Consider the following 19,199-nt stretch of genomic DNA (forward strand, 5'->3'; position numbering starts at 1 on the left):
ACCTGTACTAAGTTACTTATGTGTCAGTATAAATTACTGCACAAATCCCCAGAGGAAAGAGGAAAAAGGAAGGAAATATTTCTAAATGGGGTATTTCAAAGGCACATTAGTCGCTCACACTAGCAGTTCATACTTGGGATGACAAGTCAAATAAAGTAGATGCAATACTTCTGGGGTTTTTTCGTTAAAACCACAAAATCAGGATGTGTCTCGGCTCCTTGTACAAACAGCTCTGAGAAGGTATCAAAATACTCTATCAATTGTCAAGGTAGAAGATATCGAGAATTTTCCACAAAGTTCTTTTGGTAAGTAAAGATCGATCCAACTTACAGCCCTGTGGGGCCACATCAAACCCACAAAAAATGATGCTTCTCTTTACTTCCACAAATTCGTCCTGCAACAGGAATTTCCTTTAAGTATTCAAGTTTATCTATCAGCCTGTTAGAACAAATTATACAAAATACCAGCACTTCTAGAAGTGTATAACTTTTCTTCTATTCAAATCACATAAAGTTTTTCTTTAAAAAAATAAATTATTAGGTAAAGACAAAACATAACTGCTGAGAAAACTGGAGCTAAATGAATTCTTCCACTATGCATTTTGTCTAATATTCTCTGAATAACCAACTCGTAGTAATAACATTAAGTCTGACTGTTACATGTACATTGCTGATGTTTTTATTACTCTGAAAAAAGATATGCACCCCTAGAATGAAGGGTACACAAACAGAAAAAAACCCCACTAACATAGAGATGCTTGCAGCTAAATCCCATATTTCTTCAACAGTGCATTTAGATATATATTTATTTAGATTTATTCTACCTATTTCACAGCCCTTGTAACTTCCTTGGAATGGTGTACGGATTAAAAAAAACCTAACTAGAACTGAGCCAAAAAAATTCTGAGGAGAGGAAAAAAAATGTTAGAAGGAAGAGCAAAAAAAAAGACAGAAGAGAAACCCCTGAAAGGTCAGAATCAAGAGTTACATGTATCTAGGCAAATAAAGAGTTCTGAAATAATTCTCAGAAACTATCTGCAGAAAGTACTTTGTACAAGATAAGATGCATTGAACTAAAGGTCACAGCACAGATGAAAAGGGCAGCTTTTCCAGAAGCTGAAAAAAGAAAAGTCATGATTTGGTCTCTTTCCTTTGTCTCAGCCTTTCCAGTACAAAAGTATATAACACGCCAAATACAATGCTCTTTAAAATTACCTTCTGAGGAGGACATAAAAGCCTTGCCTGCCTTTAATACCAACCATGTGACTCAAGTCACTAACTACTGGAGACTCAAACTCAAGTCCTCTAGTGAACTGGGACACTACGTGTGAAGGCATCACCCTTTCTCCACTGACTTGTGCGATGCAGGACACAAACTGCAAAGGCATCAGGAGAAAGAAATTCCTGCCTAAGACTCAGTTATTCCCTCTAATACATCCAGTGTTTCAGTCCACATGCTCCTTTACCGTAATGTCTCAAATTTTTGCAAATAGGTTCACTGATGAGTAATCTATCAGGGATACAACAAAGACATTTTCTTGTCATTCCATCTCGATTTGTAAGAAGAAAAAGTGAATAATGGGTTCTTTCTATCTAGTCCCCACAAAACTTTTCAAGTGGGGTTCAAAAATGCTTGTTGCATTGGGAAGATCCTAGAAATAACACCAGAACACTTGTATAGACATTTGGAACCTTATTTGCTAAAAAAAACCCCAAACAAACAAACCCCACAAAAAACATCCAACCACCAAATTCCAGGAAATAAGTTTATGTCTCATGAGCAGCAAAAAAAAATATAAGACTCTATAAATTTGTATTTCTTTTTATCCTCAGAACTTAAGTCTCAGCCTGTAATCCTAAACTTTAGTTCCAAATTTATTACCTTTCAAAATCCATTTAAATAGTATGTTTGAGCTCCACCAAACTTCTGCAAAGTTAAAATTTGTACTGTATGTTTATTCTTAGTGACAAAGAGTATTTTATTCCCAAGAGATACTAATTCTCAGCATTGTTATTGCAAGAAAGCCAGAGAGGGACTTTTTATCAGGGCATGTACTGACAGGATGAGGGAGAGTGGCTTCAAACTGAAAGAGAGTAGGTTTAGATTAGATATTAGGAAGAAATTCCTTATTGTGGGGGTGGTGAGGCACAGGAAAATGTTGTCCAGAGAAGCTGTGGATGCCCCATCCCCGTAAGCGTTCAAGGTCAGGTTGGATGGAGCTTTGAGCAACCTGGTCTAGTGGAAGGTGTCCCTGCTCATGGCATGGGGGTTGGAACGAGATGATCTTTAAGGTCCCTTCCAACCCAAGTCATTCTATGATTCTATGAAACAGCCCCTAGTGACTCCTGGTTATATGCCACATTAGACTACTTTTGATAAAACAAGCACAAGCAGTTGGTTAGGAATAGGAAAAAAAGCAATAGAAAAATATTTCAAAGCAGTGATGTAAAATTGTCTTTTGAATAAATAATACATGAATATTTGTATTTGCTTAATTTTTTTTTTCTGAATGTGTGGTTAAACCTAATTTTATCCAAAGAATTTATCCCATCAATCCATTTGCCTGTCTCAAAAGGTGTCACAATTCACTCAAAGACATTAGATGAGATATTAGATTAGGGATTTTTTGCCTTAACGATAGGATTAGACAAGTATTTCACAGTGACTGCAATGACAGCTGCATTCATCTCCCTCACATACCAGACTCAAAGTCAGGAGCAAATTCTCAGTTTGCAAGCCAGAACTTGTTCTGCTGGATATTTACAGCCAACCACTGAAATTCCCCAAACATATTAATGATGTCAAACAGGACAGAAATAGATCATCTTGCTTGTTTTGACCTGCATTCATAAAAGAAATAGAAACAGAAACCTTGAAGAAAAAGATTCTCTTTTATCACAGCCACTATGAAAGCACTAAACCACTCAACTTTTCTTTGAAGAACCACTTCAAGAAAAGGAATCATGTTTGTGTCTCTTTCTTCATGTTTTATCTCTCTACTTACATTGCGAGCAACAAAATCAACTTTTTTTTTTTCATTCCAAAGCCTTTTTTTTTTTTTAACGGGAGATACATTGATACCAACAGGATCTGTAGGGAGGTTCATCATGCCATTTCACATGCCACTAAGTAAACAAATTACATTTGTAGATGTCAGTCCCTAACATAATTTAACCACCACAAACATGCATTACCTCTGTATCACCTTACAGTAATCCATTTACCAGATGGTTTGCAGAACAAAACCAGGAACAGAATCATAATGAGGAAATATTTTCAGCCTCATTCTTTATTACTGAAGATTTTACTGACTGATAAAAGTAAGGATAGGCACCAGATTTAGTAGGAAACTGTTTTCAGAAAGGACCCTAAAAAACCAGTTCTGTGACTTCAGAGAGCAACAGGCAAAAATTGGTTTTAGGAGATCTCAAGTCTAAGTAATCCTTCAATGTCAGATGTTTTTAGACAACACTGTTTTGTGCCCTATAGAATAATCTTTCTGATCCTCAACTCAGCAACAAAGTAAGAAGTGGAGTTTTAATTAGAAATTAGTAAAATAAGAATACTTACGCTGACCCCACCGTCCTGTTCTTGGGTTCAAATAATTTGGGTAAAGTCCATTAGGACGATCCATTTTTTGAAGTAACTTCCGAATGTGCATCACCTAAATTAAATCAAGAATCAGGATCACTGCTAACAACGTCCATCTGCTCTCTGCACATAGGTAAGTCTTTTTTCCTTTTTTTTTTTATTTTTTTTATTAGAAAATTTTCTTAATCTGAACCACAAGCTTTCTTGAGGGCTTTCTTCAGATTTGTATGGTTTTGTTTTTAAAGGATTGCTCACATAAACATGTTTAAAAATTATGATTTTTAAAGGTATGCTGAAACAAATAAGAAAACTCGTGTTGTCATATTTCTACTTGAAAAGGACATCTACTTGGTAATAGAAATACAAGTATGAATAAATTTACCTGCTACCAAGAATGCAGAGAGAATTCAATATAGAAAGTACTTCTCCTTTAATGCAATTTATGATGAAACAGAATAAAAGACACTAGTATGATAAAAGAAACTGATTTTGAGACTCACCTTGTTGTAGTATACAGGGTCCCCTGTCAAATAGCTGAGGTGGACAAATTCCATGTGCAGAGTACCAAACTCAGCGAGGATGCTGCTGCCAGCAGAAGCCCAGCCCCAGTTGCGACCGACACCACTGAATTCCAACAAATATGCATAAAAAAGGGAGAAGACGACAAAAACTTCAGAATTACTACATACAACACAACTATCACAGCTAATTAAACAGGTAACATCTAAATTTTAACCTGTACTTCAGATTATAGGAATTGTGGTTTGATTGATCAGTTAGCTCACTGGTTGGGTCTTTTTCAAAAAAAGATACCATGACCTCATCAAGAAAAAGTCCTGCAATTAAAAAATACAATATCTTGATGTCACAGAAATACGATGACTTAACACTGGGCTCAATCTCAGTTGTTGTTTATTTACTGTATGTTCCTAAGAACGAGAAACAAAATGAGACAAGTATATCTTCAAAGAGTGTAACATTCGCTTCCTTCTCCTGCCAAAGACCTGCTGTGTTCCCTTTACTTGTGTGGGATGTGCTTCTCTATCTGTATCTACATTGGAATACACTATGTTTTCTGTAGGCAGAATATATGAGTTCCTCAGGCTCACATAAAGAATTAGCAGAAAGTGTCACACACCTCCTATCTTTTGCACTCTAAGTGCTACTATCTTGCAAAGTCATAATTCGTAATTTACCTGGTTTAATCTAATGTGGGAGTTTTCACCACCTTTCAGGATCGGGTTATTTAATTTCTGGAGTCAACTACATTTTCCTGAATATTACTTCTACTTTCTCTCACAAAAAATTTCAGTAAGGCTACAGTCAATTAGGAACGCCTCTTTATTTTTTAAATTACAAATTGGAAAGAGAAAATGTAAACAAAAAATGTTGGTTATGGAGCAGTAGTTGTAGATCTCACAACACATTTTAAGACACAGTAACCACTGCTTACAGAGTGTAAAGACACAATCATGGCCTCAGAGGGGTTTTTGGGTTTTTTTCATTATCAATACAAAAGCTAATATAACACAAGTCAATAATTTTCCAAATATTTCCTTCAGGTCTGGTGTTCTACTGCATGTCAGCCTCATGACAAGTGTTCTCATATACACCTTCTACTGCCACTGCCCTCTGGCATGTCAGCCACTATTTTCTGCTGTGATGCTGGCTGGTTCTATACGTTACTGAGAGACTGACACAGTAAATGCATAAATGACACTACTATGCAGGAAATTTCTCCACCTACTGCAAATCCTTCTCCATGTCCTGTCTTTCTGATTGAGTTTTGATATCTGACCTATCTGATGGTCCCCATGTTTTACTGATAAGTAAAACAATGCATCCATTGCTTCAGCTTCTTAAACCTCACTATCTGTGTTGCTCGAGCTGATGAGGCAGATGCCTGTGCTGACTGAGGAGCATGGGCCACCAGGGCCCTTCAAACACACTGGAGTCATGGTGCAGGTTTGGGCTAAACAAAGCAAAAATAAAAAAACTCATTTATGCACAAAGGAACTTCAAGCTCTAATGCAGAAAGAACACAGTACTGAGTAAATGATAACATCGTGCAGGAAGTGTGTAGGGAAATTTAACCCAACAATACTGACTGTACAAAAAATGGTCCAAAAAATGGCCTCAGCGGGGAAAGGCAGCATGGGCAAAGAAGAGAAAACCAGGCAAGGGTGGTGATGCCCTGCAGGAGCAGAAGGGCAAACCACAGCTCCATGTTCTTCACCTAAAGCTGACAGCAAAGCGAGGAGCATATAGTTATCACAAAAAGGCACTTAAGGCTCTCAAAAAAGTCCTAAATCTCTTCACACTCCTAACAAAGCACAACAAATACCTCTCCCCAAAGGAAAATGATGTAAAACAATTCAAAACTCTCTGCTATTTACTATCCCACATTGCTTAAGTATACACACAATCTAGACATGCATCACAATTCAGCTAGTGTTTAAGAACATACTAAAATTTAAAGAATGCCTTGCATCAAAAATGCTCTCTCAAAATCTGAGGGAAATCCCAGCATTGAGGAAGCAATACAAGATGAATTAGGCAAGGTAATTCCCTTCCACAAGGCAATACAGACCATCTAAGTCCAGTCTGACCCGAACAGTCACGTAAAGGAGCCTCTCCATCTGCACAGACCATAGCAGACTTCCGCACACTAGACTTTATACCCAAGTTAAACATAAAATGAAATAATATCTTCAGAGTCCTATCATCTTCTCAAATGCTGTGAGTCTTCTAAAGGTAACATACACCTCACACTGTTCAGAAAACCCTGTAAGCTCAACCATGTCCTGCAAACAATTTTATTTTCTAATAGGCTCTTCAATGACTAAATAAACAATTATTAAGCCCTAGGGCAACACACAGAATAATACACTCGGTACGGTCCAACAGCACATTGAATGCTTATTGTACAATGAGAGGAAAAAACCCATGACCACAATTTATTGCAGTTAATGAGTTAGAATGCTCTAAACTCTATTAAAATTATTCTAACATGCCAGGAATGACAGTTTGTCTCCATTTTCTACAGCTCCCCTACTAAGAAAAACTGATGTATGCCATTACTAATTCTAAGTTGGAGGGAGGGGGAGGAACACACGTCCCCACAAAAGAAAACTCATTACCTTTTCAGATTCACCATTGCCCATGGTATACCCGTAGGTGTGTTGAAAGCTGGAAGAAGTTTTCCTGCCAGTTGCACTGCTTTGATCTTGAAAACCTAAGATAGTAGGATCAATTGCAAATAGTTACAAAGTCTGATTTATCTCCAAGAACTATAAAGACTGAAATTTCCCCACCCCACCTACTCCTTTGTATTAGAAAAGCTTTACATTGTAAAAAACATATTAACTTATAATTTTTTGCCACTTGTTCACTTTATAAATTTCATTTAGATTTGAACATGAAAAGCAAACTTGTCATTTTGATTTTTTTCCTTCCAGGCTCTCCAGCAATAGTTCTTATATTCCTATTACAGAAGAAGAATCAGCTCTCCTCCCACCTTCCTCCACAGATACTGGGAATTTCAAGTGCTTTCTAAAGCAGTCTTTAAATCATTCTTTATATTGATAGCTAAAAATCGAGACACAACTCTCCTACCCGAATATTTTAACTTTAACAAAATTCCAATCTCTTTTTATTGAGATCAGTGGAAACAGAGGTCCTATTCTTTCACAAACACAATCTATGCAAAACCATATATGCAGTTTCCCAGTTTTTCCTTCACTGATAATGCATAGGAAAAACAATTCCTCCCTAGTCTGATTACTTAGAGAAACTATTGAAAGAACAAAATCTCTGTCATTTCTAGTGTTGTTTCTACTTACTTTTGGAACATAAATCTGTAACAGCCTTATTCAGACCCTAACGGTTGTTAAATAAATGAGCAATTGGGAGAAAGCTCCTTCTAAGCCTACATGAAGCACATTTTCCAAAGCAGGCATATTTGGTAGATGCCCATTATATGAATCTGCTTTTACCAGTTAGTTGCTAGCACACATTTTAATTAATGCAGTTTCAGTATTCACTACATTTGTGGAGAAATATCTCCTAATTTGGAGATACATTTTTCACCAGTTTGAAGCACCATATAAACATGTAACAAAAAGAGGTACCATGCCCCAAAATAATTTATGCAACATGGACATAGTATAGAAACATTATCTCTCCAGTGACCAGTGATAGGACACGAGGAAACTGAACGAATTTCAGGAGAATTTCGGATTGGGAAAAGGTTCTTCACTGAGAGAGTGGTCACAGCACCAAGCCCACCAGAACTCAAGGAGCATTTGGATGGTGCTCTTCATCACAAAGTTTAGTTTTAGGTAGTCCTGAGAGAAGGAGGGTGTTGGATTCAACAATCCTAATTTGCAATATTCTACCATTCCGTTATGATCAACTACCTGACCAATACTCATGTAATCAAGAAGAATAAGATCTTTAAGAAGGACTACATGATAGTTCTGTTGGATTTCTAAAAGGCATCTTGCCCTTTTATAAAGCCTATGGGAGGAAAACAGAAGAAATGCTTACTGGAGAAACAAGTTGCAAAATAAGCAATCAAGAACACCCTTATTTTTCATATGAAGGTGGGAAAAAAAAAATCAATATCTTAATGTTTGAGGAGATGACTAGTGAGACATGAAATAAACCAGAACAAAATATTAAAGATGACATCTAACTGTATTTGATGCAGTGTAGTATGGAAAGATGGAGGTGGATTTGAAAGCAATGAGCCAGGAAAAAGAACTTTTACAGAGGTACTTCAAATGAATTGTAAGATGGGATACGTCTAAACTGAAAAACCTCAGAATATTATTTGATAGAATTGTGAAGTAACAGAGGCAATATGGTTTGAATGATTTTTAGCAAAGAAACTGACAAGAGACAGCATTTGAGAAAATACACAGAAATTTAGCAGTAAAATTCAGATAACACTCTGACCTTAAATAAAGGACCAAGTCAAAATAAGAAGGCATAGTATAAGACAGAGGTACAATACATGTGCAGTCTATCATAACTGGGGAAAAAGAAACCGTAAAGAGAACTAAAAGTTCATTCTTGGCCCAGTTACATATAAACGACCTGATTTGCATCTACAGATAAGTGTCAAAAATTCACACTGAACCTTTAGATTTTTAAGTAGTAGATGGGTCAAGACCAGACAGAACTATCTACAGAGTCATCTAAAGGGAGTTCCTCTACAGCACAGACAAGCTTTAACACCTAATCGAGAAAAGAATGATGACTTCCAGTTAAATGAGAAATTGTTTGAAAAGACATTTTTAGCATTAATTTGTTTAGCTTCAGCATTTGGATCCTGTACCCTATGAAAGCACTCCACATTATTGTATTATTCATTAATAAAAGATACTGAAGCAATAGGGTAAGAATATTCAATGGGAGAACATCCTTACAAACATCCTTACTAGAGGAATATTCTTAATGGTTAACTATTTACATACTGCTATCCAGCTTTTAATCAGTTTGGAACGTACTACAATATCTGAGGAACAAGCTATAGCATCGAAGGAGTTTTTAGTAGGAGTGTATGAAGGTTGAGCTGATCTAAATGTACACGAATCTAGACAAGACAGTCAAAGCAAGGCATCACTGAGCCATTTCAGCATCAGAGCAGCAGCACTAACTGCTGGTTCAGATAACCACGTTGTTAGCAGTAGCTGCCAAAACTTGCTGTGATTAGAGGCACCCTCCTGTCACCTCCATTGGGGTTGAGGACTCTACATAGCACTGATTTAACATCAGAAGGTATAAAACTCCCTCTATATCCCTCTCACCCAAGGCTGAATGCAAGGAAACAAACTGATTGAAGACATGCCTTTACTTTCTATTCCTGACATCTCAGTCTTATCTCGCTGCTGCTTGTGCATAACAAAACCACTGAGTACTTGGTACAATGCTTACCTAAGCAGGCTGGAGTGAGAGTTTGAGACAGCTGCACAGGATTTTGTGAGGGCCAGGTGACCAGAAAAGCATATTTGGAGAGATGTAGGGAAAAGAAAGAAATGTAGCAAGCAGTGGTGGGTAAGGTGCCTTTTATGGGAAATTGCAAATTTGTCCAGAGTGCTCTGCTGAGCTTATTAAAATGCCTTCTTTTAGCAACTTCTAGACAGTAAAAGCCTCAGGTTCTAGCTTTTAAATAATAAGCTGATATCAGACAATATGATTACTTATCATATAATAGTTTTATTTTTTTTAAAAAAAGCAGGTTGAAAAGATAAATTCTATTTTAGCCCTGGCAGTTTCCTGTTGACAGGCAATGCATTTAAAAATATATATAGACAAGAAGAACAGAAAAGAACAAAAAAATGAATGGCTGCCTTTTAAAATAGAGCTCATTAGGAAACAGTAAAAGAATTGGGGTTATTTAGTCTAGATAAAAGATGTTCAAGAAAGGACAAGGTAAGGACTTTTTAGTATATAAAAGGCTACGAAAAGGAAAAAGAAATAATATTTTTTCCTGTGGACATGAAGAACAGAAAATAACACTGAAATGGAGTAAGGGAAAGCAAGTTAGTTACTAGGAAAAAGTTGGTAAAAAGGATAACTAAGAATGAAGCATGACCATGACTGCTGCCAAGTCATCACTACAGCTTTTAAAAATGCTCTGTACAACACATACAACTACAAAGACTGAGATGATTGTCCGAGATGTTCCTTGACTCTGTCAAAGAAAAGAAGAATAACTGAAAATTACTCACCTGCCTTACCACTCTTTCAGCCATGTTGCTGCACTGGGTTTGCACGGCAAGGTTTTGGTAGGAGGAAGACTACAAGGGTGGCTTCTTTGAGAAATTGCCAGAAGCTTTCTCTGTGTCCAACAGAGCCAATGCCAGGTGGCTCCAAGACAGAATCACCACTAGTCAAGGCCGAACCCATGAGCATTGGTGGTAGCACCTCTGGGATAATGTATTTAAAAAGAAGAAGGTAAAAAAAACAACTGCAGAACAGCAACTGCAGCCAGAGAGAGGAGTGAAAACATGTAAGAGAAATAGCCCTGCAGACACCAAGGTCGGTGCAGAATGAGGGGAAGGAGGTGCTCCAGGTGTCAGAGCTTCCCCTGAAGCCTGTGGGGAAGGCCATGGCGAGGCAGGCTGTCCTCCTACAGCCCATGGAGGTTCATGGTGGAGCAGAGATCCACCTGCAGCCTGTGGAGTACCCCATAACAGAGCAGATGGATGCCTGAAGGAGACTGTAACCCCATGTGAAACCCATGCTGGGGCAGGCTCCTGGCAGGATCTGTGGCCCTATGGAGAGAGAAGCCCATGGTGGAGCAGGTTTGCTGGCAGAACTTGTAACCTTGTGGGGGACCTACACTGGAACAGTCTGTTCTAGAAGGACTGTACCCCATGGAAAGGACCCATGCTGGAGCAGTTTGCAAAGAACTGCAGACTGTGAGAAGAACACATGTTGGAAAAGTTCATGGAGTGTTGTCTCCTGTGGGAGGGACCCCACACTGATGCAGGGGAGGAGTGTGAAGAGTCCTCCCCCTGAGGATGAAGGAGAGGCAGAGAAAATCTGCTATGAACTGACCGCAAACCCCATTCCTCTTTCCCCTGCACCACTGTGGGCGAGGAGATAGACAAAATCATGAGTGAAGTTGAGCCTCTGAAGATGGGAGGGGTGGAGGTAGGTGTTTTAAGATTCAGTTTTTATTTCTCATTATCCTACTTTGATTTGATTGGTAATAAATGAATTTCCCCAAGTCAACTTTGTTTTGCCCATGGCAGTACTTGGTAAGTGATCTCTCCCTATCCTTTTACCTTTACCCATGAGCCCCTCCTAATATTTTTGTTTTTTCCTCTTCCCTGTTCAGTTGAGGAGGGGAGTGACACAGCAGCTTTGGTGGGCACCTTGCATTCAGCCAGGATCAACCCACCACAGTTCCCCAGTAATGAGACGGCTTGTGCCATACAGGTAAATGGAAAGTGGTTTGTCTCTTGGGTTATTGTATCTACTCTGTAGACCCACCTTTGTAACTGGTGCATAAATCATGGAGACTATCACCCTCAAGTTTCTTTGCTAGCACAAAGCTCCCAAGTATCAAACCCTGTAAGAGTGAGAAAGTCACAGAAACCACAAAGTCAACAGCTCTCAAAAAGAATGCTGCTCTTGCAGGGTAACTCCACCTTTTTCAAATATGCATTCACACTTGCAAAAATCACAGAATTCAGCATGCAGTGGCCTTAAGACATGGAAGTAACTAATCAGAATCTTCTTAAAGACACCATAACAGCGACAGTAAGACATTCTATTCTGAAGATGCAAAAATACTGTACTAGGTAAACATGTCTATTAATCCCAGGGTAGCTGTTCTGTATGCTCTCATCATATGGAAATTTTTCAGAAAAGTTTCAGAAGCCACCACAGACTTGGAGAAGCATTTCCATTTTACATGGCAAAATCTAATATACTAAATGCACTAATTTACATGGCCTTTTCTAGGTTAATGCTTCTTTCTGCAAATACTGTAAAGAAATGGAAGAATTTTTCCCCCTTTCAAAAACAAATCAAGCTGTTTACAGCTATAAGGGAAGAGAGTGAAAATTGGCAGAATAAGCAAAATTTAAACCCCAAATCGGATAAGTGGATCCCTCATTAAGATGAAAACAGCAATCTATTTACAAACTAGTATGTACAGCAGGCTAGCTGTGAGGACCTGAATAATTTTCACCCATTAAATTGATGCTTAACATATCAAACCTGCCACCCATCCCACAACATGAAAGCTAACTCCTGAGCCTAATCCAAGCAAGGCCAAAACATTCCGCAGAAAAGGCCTTAAAGGTTTCAACGATTCTTCAAAAGCCTTATTGATGTATCCAGTGACTGCCTAGATACATGGCTGCAACTCTCAGAAGACTATATTATGCTAATACTGCTGTTAGGTGTTCCCTTCCAGCACTATGAATGGCAAACAGCATCGAATGGCCTTTGTTCCTAAATCTGAGGGAGATTATAGATGTTTTATACAAATAAAGAACCTCTTTCATTTATGTGCATAGACCAGCCTTTGAGTCATTCTTATTAAACAGTAATAAATGCCAGACTTCCCCTTAGTCTGATGGTCTATGGCCATGCAACGTGGCTGGTTCTGATAACTCTCGATCCTTGAAAAAAACATCAGACAAAACAGATATACTGCACAAGCTGACAAAAACGTAGTGCTCAGTTCACTGTCAGTACTACTATTACTATCAAACCCTGCACCTGTTTCCTTTGACACTAAGGATGAAGATAATGAAGCAGATCTATCTACTGAATGTAGATTAAAAAAACAGAGCACCTGACAGCAATACTAGACTCAGACCCTTGAGGAAACTATATGGTATTCCTCGACCCAAACAGGAATAGTTTCAGTCTGTAGCAGTGAACTCTTCACTGCCTTTTGGTGGCTAACCACCCATTTAAAGCTCAACTTGTCAGAAAGGACTATCAGCATGAGTAGAGATAAAGGCTCATGGTGAAAATCAAGCAGCACTGTCACAAAAAAAAAATATAAATAGCTTAATAAGAATTGCTGGTTTGATGCCTCTTTATACTTAAGCCATAATGCATAGGAAAAAGATGTCTACATGCCAGATGAATAGCTGTAAGTTCCACCACACTTTACCCCTTTAAGACTGGGAACTCCTGGGGTTTACAGTGTTCCTAGGGCATCCTCCTCTGCGAGCAGGGGCCATCCTGCTACCAAGAAATGGAGAAATGGTTCCCTCTTTGCACATTTGCTTCTAATAACTTCCATGTATTTAATTACAAAGGCATCTTGTGTGATGAGGGAGATGCAGTAAGATTCTGCTAACATTTCAGCTATCAGAGTACAAAATGAGAGAGGGAAAGCACTTCAGCCACATTTTACAGATGTTTGTGAGTGGTGACTGAAGAGGTATGCCAATCTAGAATTGGTCCTGGAGAATGTAAATCACGTTCATGTGAAACTTAGCAAGGTAGCTACAAACTACACTACCTATAGTGGTGAAATGATGTAGAAATGCATAAATTCAACAGCACCTCTTTAGCATTTGAGGTCTCGAGTAGTAGCAGATGTTCAAGGAAGGAGTATTTGCAGATACTGTAAAGACAATGCCACAGCTAAGATAATGTTCCTTTCTTTGGTGAGCAGCAATGACTATCAAGGTATTTGATGAACAACACTTAGCATTTCTAAAAGACTGAAACTCTTTAAAAAAGGGAACACTTACCCTGCAAACAGATGCTCTATGAATTTTTATTGCTTTCTCTGTGACAGAAAAAAGATCAATATGGAAATGAAAAAGCTAAACCCATCTCAGCAGTCTAAGATCAGAGTTAAAAAAAGGGGAATCAACTTGAATCTGGACTATGGTGTGAACTTAAAATGGCCATGATCTCCAGTCCCCTAATGATCCTTGTGGCCCTTTGCTGGACTCTCTCCAGCACATTCGTGACTCTTGTACTATGGAGCCTAGAACTGGACACAGTCAAGGGGAAGAATCACCTCTCTTGATGTGCTGGCAAAATTCCTCATGTAGCCCAGGACACCTTCCAGTTTCTTGACTGCAAGGGCACATTGCTGCACGTGGTCAACTTGGTGTTCCCCACTTCTGTGCACAGGTGGGTGACCCCCAGCATACAGTGGTGCATACAGTTTTCCTCCCCAGATGCAGAACTTTGCCCTTGCTCTTCCTGAACTGCATGAGTTTCCTGTCAAGACCATTTCTCCATCCTACTGAGGTCCCTCTGGGTGGTAGCATGACCCTCTGGCATATCAACCACTCTTCCCAGTTTGGTGTCATCAGCAAATTTGCTGAGGGTGCCATCTGCTTCATCACCCAGATCATTAATGAAGACATTGAACAAGATCAGACACAGTATTGATACCTGGGGTACACCACTGGTTACTGGCCTCAGACTTTAGTTTGCACCACTGCATAGGTTATCAGCGTTGGTTGAGTATGTGTTTCCCAATCACACAGTTCTTCATGGGCCAGGGAACAATTTTCCAAATTAGGTGCTCCATCACCTTTCCAGAGATAGAGGTAAGGCTGAGAAGCCTGTAGTTCTTTGGGTCCTCCTGCTTGCCCTTTCTGAATATAGGACTGATCTAGGGGGGATGCCACTCATCTTGCTTATTAGTTTTGTTGCCCAATGTTGCTCATTTAAACCTTTGCCTTGTAAGCTACTACGCTTCTGTAAGGCAGCTCTTGCACACAGACAATTTGCACAGGTAGAGAGAAAGAAATTGGGCTTAATTCTAACAGCCTTCAAAATTTTAAAACACTGTCAAATTCACCCTAATGGAAGTCCAGGATCAGATACTTCTGTTCATGCAATTGTTGCTGCAAAGTCCTCCTGAGCTGTGAGAATTCTGGACTCTCAAGAATAATAAGATAGAACAGATTGTACTTAATCCATAAATATTACATAACTTGATGATTGACCTGTTTCACAAGACCATAAACACTTCATGAAATGTTCCTTCTTTTGGGAAAAAGAAACTCTCTTAGTTTTCAAGACTAGATTGACATTTTCTTTAGCCAGTAGCACCACACACAAACTTCTCCAAATACTTTTATTTAAGAGAAGTCAGACTGGATTCCTCTCTGAAAGACAGACTTTTGCTAACAGTTTTAAAGAACGGTAGGAAGGCAAGGAAGGTTATCCAGTTTCAGATGATGCATGAAATTAGGTGACGTAACAGTTGCCTCTGATCTAAAATTTATGGCTACACAAGCCTAGCTGTCCTTAGTCTCTCTGTCTGGAGATTCAGAGATTCAGTTTGTAAAAATTTTCTAAGGCAGTGTTTCAGAATAATCATAACTTCCAAAGGAAAATCTGCAACTGTGCTCTGCATCTTACTTCTGAAACGAAAAGCTCAGTAAAGCCTGCGGGACCAGACAGGTCCAGTCATACATCCAAGATCTCCTCTTTCCTAAAGGCTCTGGACAGTCCTGAAATGAAAATACAGGTCACTTTTTTCAGAATAAAGAGTACAAGAAACTACCCCACCATATCAGTTAATCTGGATGGACTAGGCAGTCTAGGAAAACTATCCTAATGGTAGTTCCTAAGTCAAGGGTTGTACTAAAAAGCATTAAAATGCCTATCTGATCATATTGTTCAGCTACAGTCTAACTGCATCAGTTAACTGCAGATAAGACAGATATTGTCTGGTTGACTATAGCTTCCCCTATTTACATTTTACAAATTAGCAATTATTTACTCAAATGCTGCTTCTTAGATATAATAAATACTATAGTGGTTTTCTACCATCAACAGGGAAAGATCTGCAAACAGAATTCTTAAGTGACACTATATCTTTTTCAGAAGTTTTCCAAAGCTGTTTTCCTGGACCAGAGACATGAAGCATCTAGTTACTGTTGACTAAGGCATCTTAGGGTCTAATGAAATATTCATTGGTTTCACACTACTGATATTTTTGAAAAAACCACATGAGAAAGTCTGTGCATATATTAGCTTATTAGAAATATTTGACATTTTTGCTTTAGAAGATCTAAACATAAAAATTTGGCATGCACTGGACAGCCAGCTAATCACATTTTAACTACCTGGCACTGGCTAATAACAACTCAAACTGCATAATTTCCATTCACCTCAATAGCTGTATCAGCTTCCTTGGCATGGATTTCATGCATATCTGAGTAGAAAAGTTACATGTTCTCAACTTTTAAAGGGCCTTCAAATCCAAGGCACTTTACACCAGTCAGTCAACATCACAGATTACTTAAAATTCAGAATTAATGCGATGAAAATCTGGCATATAAATGTCTCCTTGATCTGATAATTCCAGAAGACACAGCACACTGTTTCACATCCCGTCTAACTGTGTCAGAAACCATGGTAGTCTGGAGTTAATTTTCTCTTCTACTATTATTATTAGAAAGTTGCTTTCAGTGTAGGCAATTTTTGTGCTTTATCTTTCCTGCTTTTCATATCTCCGGCTTCTTCACTGTAAGTTTACCTTCACAAGCAGTATTAACCTGCCAGATTAGTTACCTTTGTAAAAAAATTGTCCCAGGACTAGAAGCAACAATCTTCAATTTGCACAACATACCAATCACAATCACTCTTGCCCGAGCATGCCCTAAGAGACTCTTTTCAGATGATTTGTTCTTGCTGTGGGAGCTACTACAGTAGCAGAGGGAACCAGATGTGAGAGCATAGACAATGTCTGGCATCTGGCTTAAATGTTCCTCAATAGTTGCTGGCACAGAGAAAGACTGATTTAAACTGTGAAAAAAAGGAACAGAGAAAGAAAAAGGAGAAAAATTTTTCTGAACAGCCACCAGGAAACTGAAAGAAAGAGCCATCAAGGGACAGAAGATCAGCATGGAGCTTTGCCAGTGGGGAAGCAGAAGTGGTAAAGGACAGGGATTCCAACTCCCCATCTCCTAGAGGGTGAAATGCCAGGGAGAAGTTGCTAAAAGAAGGGAGCACAAATAGCCAGTGAAGGGAAGAAACAAAAGGCATCAAGAGCAAGACAGGGAATGAATGGAAGTCTAAAGCAGGTAAGACATAAAATGGATGGACTGCCAAGAGTGTAGTTGTAGGGAACAAGAGTATGAGAAACATCTTGGGGAATCTGACAGGGGAAGAACACTTTCTCATTTCCAGAACATGATCCTAGGAACTAGAATTGACTCTAATATATCAATCTTTCAACGTGCCTTTGTAGTCAAACACATCCAGGCAAAGCAAAAGGTAAAAGTGAGTCTTGGGGGTGGGGATTTTTGTCCTATAAAACAGCAATCTTTTTCTATTTTGGTACTACCAGCTGTTCTACTGAGTTGAGTAACAGACTGCATTGTGTTCCTGAAAGTCCCAACCCAACTGATGATCCAGTCTGTGTTTTTTTAAGAAAAAAAAAAAATCTGTGTTAGGAACCTTAAGAACTGGTTCTGAAGTCACATAATTAAGCTATTTGTACTAACAAGTTTCACAAGAATCATTTTCATGCAACAGAAATTATCTGCTTTCTGTGATTATTAATCTCTCTTGACATTGGCTTTGTCTTTGGTAACACGTGTTCCCAATGCTTTCTCCACTCACGTCAGCTATCTCCCTAATTTCCCATTTATTTTTCTATGCCATGTTACTTTTTTTGTCCTTCAACTCTGTGCTTACATTGTATCAATTTCTACTTTCTTTCTCAGATTATTCCTCTGTCTCTTGTTTCTCTTGAATGTGTTGCCAAGCTTTCCATTTTAGATTTAATCTTGATTTCCCCTTTAGTCTTGGTCAGAAATGACTCAGTCCCTTTTAGATTGTATTTGCCTTTATAAAAAAAAGTTAAACAGATATTAAATTACATATTGTTTCACACTATGTGCAGTCATATACACACAGCCTCCTTCCCCCCATTGGTATGTGACAGATTACAATGCAAAAATCACAGACTAGAAGAAAAAAAAAGTAAAAATCACATAGCTTTTACATCTTCCAAAACATATTGTTTACACAGTGTCAGACTCAAAGCACCATACATTGCACTTGGTGAAAGTAAATAGTGATCTGGTTTTTTTTTAATGAATGAACTGGCTTGTTTTCACCGATTAACAGACATTTAGCTTATCTACAGCTAACATTTATATATATATAGACCAAGTTCTGACACAGAATTAGTTGGCAAACAAAACCTATGAGGAATGAATCAGTAAGCACTGAATCTTCATAGTTGCATAAATACTGTAAGGCATTTGAAAAACCAGACATTTATTTTGAAAAAAACAGTGAGTTAAATACCCTAAACTCCTGCAGCATAATTTATAGATCTCAGGGTTAGAAATAAGATAAAAATGTTCTTCCTCTATGCCATGCAAACAAAAATAAAAAAGGTTCAAGAGCAACAATCTGATCATCTGCATAAAATAAAGCATAAGTACCAAGATACCTTTATAGTTACATCAATAAGTAGTACTTAGGAAAAACATTCTTTCCAGAGATGTATCTGAGCTGTGTCATGTACCACATATTGAAAATCCATGTGTGCAGGAGGCATAACTATCAGTCCTCTAATTTTTCACAATTTTTCTATCGCTTCTGCTGGTTTTACAAATCCTTCTAAGAACATGATTACCAAGAGTCTTGCAGCATACCAACAGCAGCCCTTATTAATGACTTAAACAGAAATAAAATTCCTCATTGTATTCAAAGGTCCTATTTATAAATCCAAATGCTCATGGGTCCTTTGCCACTGGATTTCACACCAGAAGTTCAAGCTGAGCAGCTTGCTTTTTGTGAGTTCCACAAAAAAAGAAAAAAAAAAAGTATATTGAAAGTCACAGCTACTTAAAACACAATCCCTTGTTCTGTTCCCACGGTGGTCTGTCCAACATGGGTTGTTCACCCTTCTTGTACTTGCAGCCTGCACCTACACCTTTGGTAACATTAAAATGCATTTAATTTATACAGAGCAAGTTGAACATTCGACTAAGTTTCTCTGGAGTTTTCTACTTATTTGCCATCTCAACATGAGCTAGAGTGAGCTATACATTCTTAAGAGAAGACTTTCATTGTCAAGTCACAAATGTACTGATGATCTCTTATTTTCCATTAAGTGATTTTCAGAGATG

The 19,199-nt window shown here is 38.3% G+C and overlaps 1 protein-coding gene across 1 annotated transcript in view; it reads right to left on the bottom strand.

The window, feature by feature from the left end:
• The window catches only part of MAN1A2 (mannosidase alpha class 1A member 2), a 134,333-nt gene that overhangs the window by 39,310 nt on the left and 75,824 nt on the right, over positions 1–19,199 (bottom strand). Inside the window, exons 6-8 of the mRNA XM_027730364.2 lie at positions 6,732–6,826; positions 4,092–4,215; positions 3,571–3,664 (exon numbers count right to left, since the gene is read on the bottom strand). Coding sequence (XP_027586165.1) covers positions 3,571–3,664; positions 4,092–4,215; positions 6,732–6,826 — 313 coding nt within the window. The remainder of the gene's footprint in view (positions 1–3,570; positions 3,665–4,091; positions 4,216–6,731; positions 6,827–19,199) is intronic.

This window comes from Pipra filicauda, unplaced genomic scaffold (genome assembly GCF_003945595.2).
Source record: "Pipra filicauda isolate LSUMZ 115617 unplaced genomic scaffold, ASM394559v2 scaffold69_size3009148_pilon, whole genome shotgun sequence".
In the NCBI taxonomy this organism is placed as follows: domain Eukaryota; kingdom Metazoa; phylum Chordata; class Aves; order Passeriformes; family Pipridae; genus Pipra; species Pipra filicauda.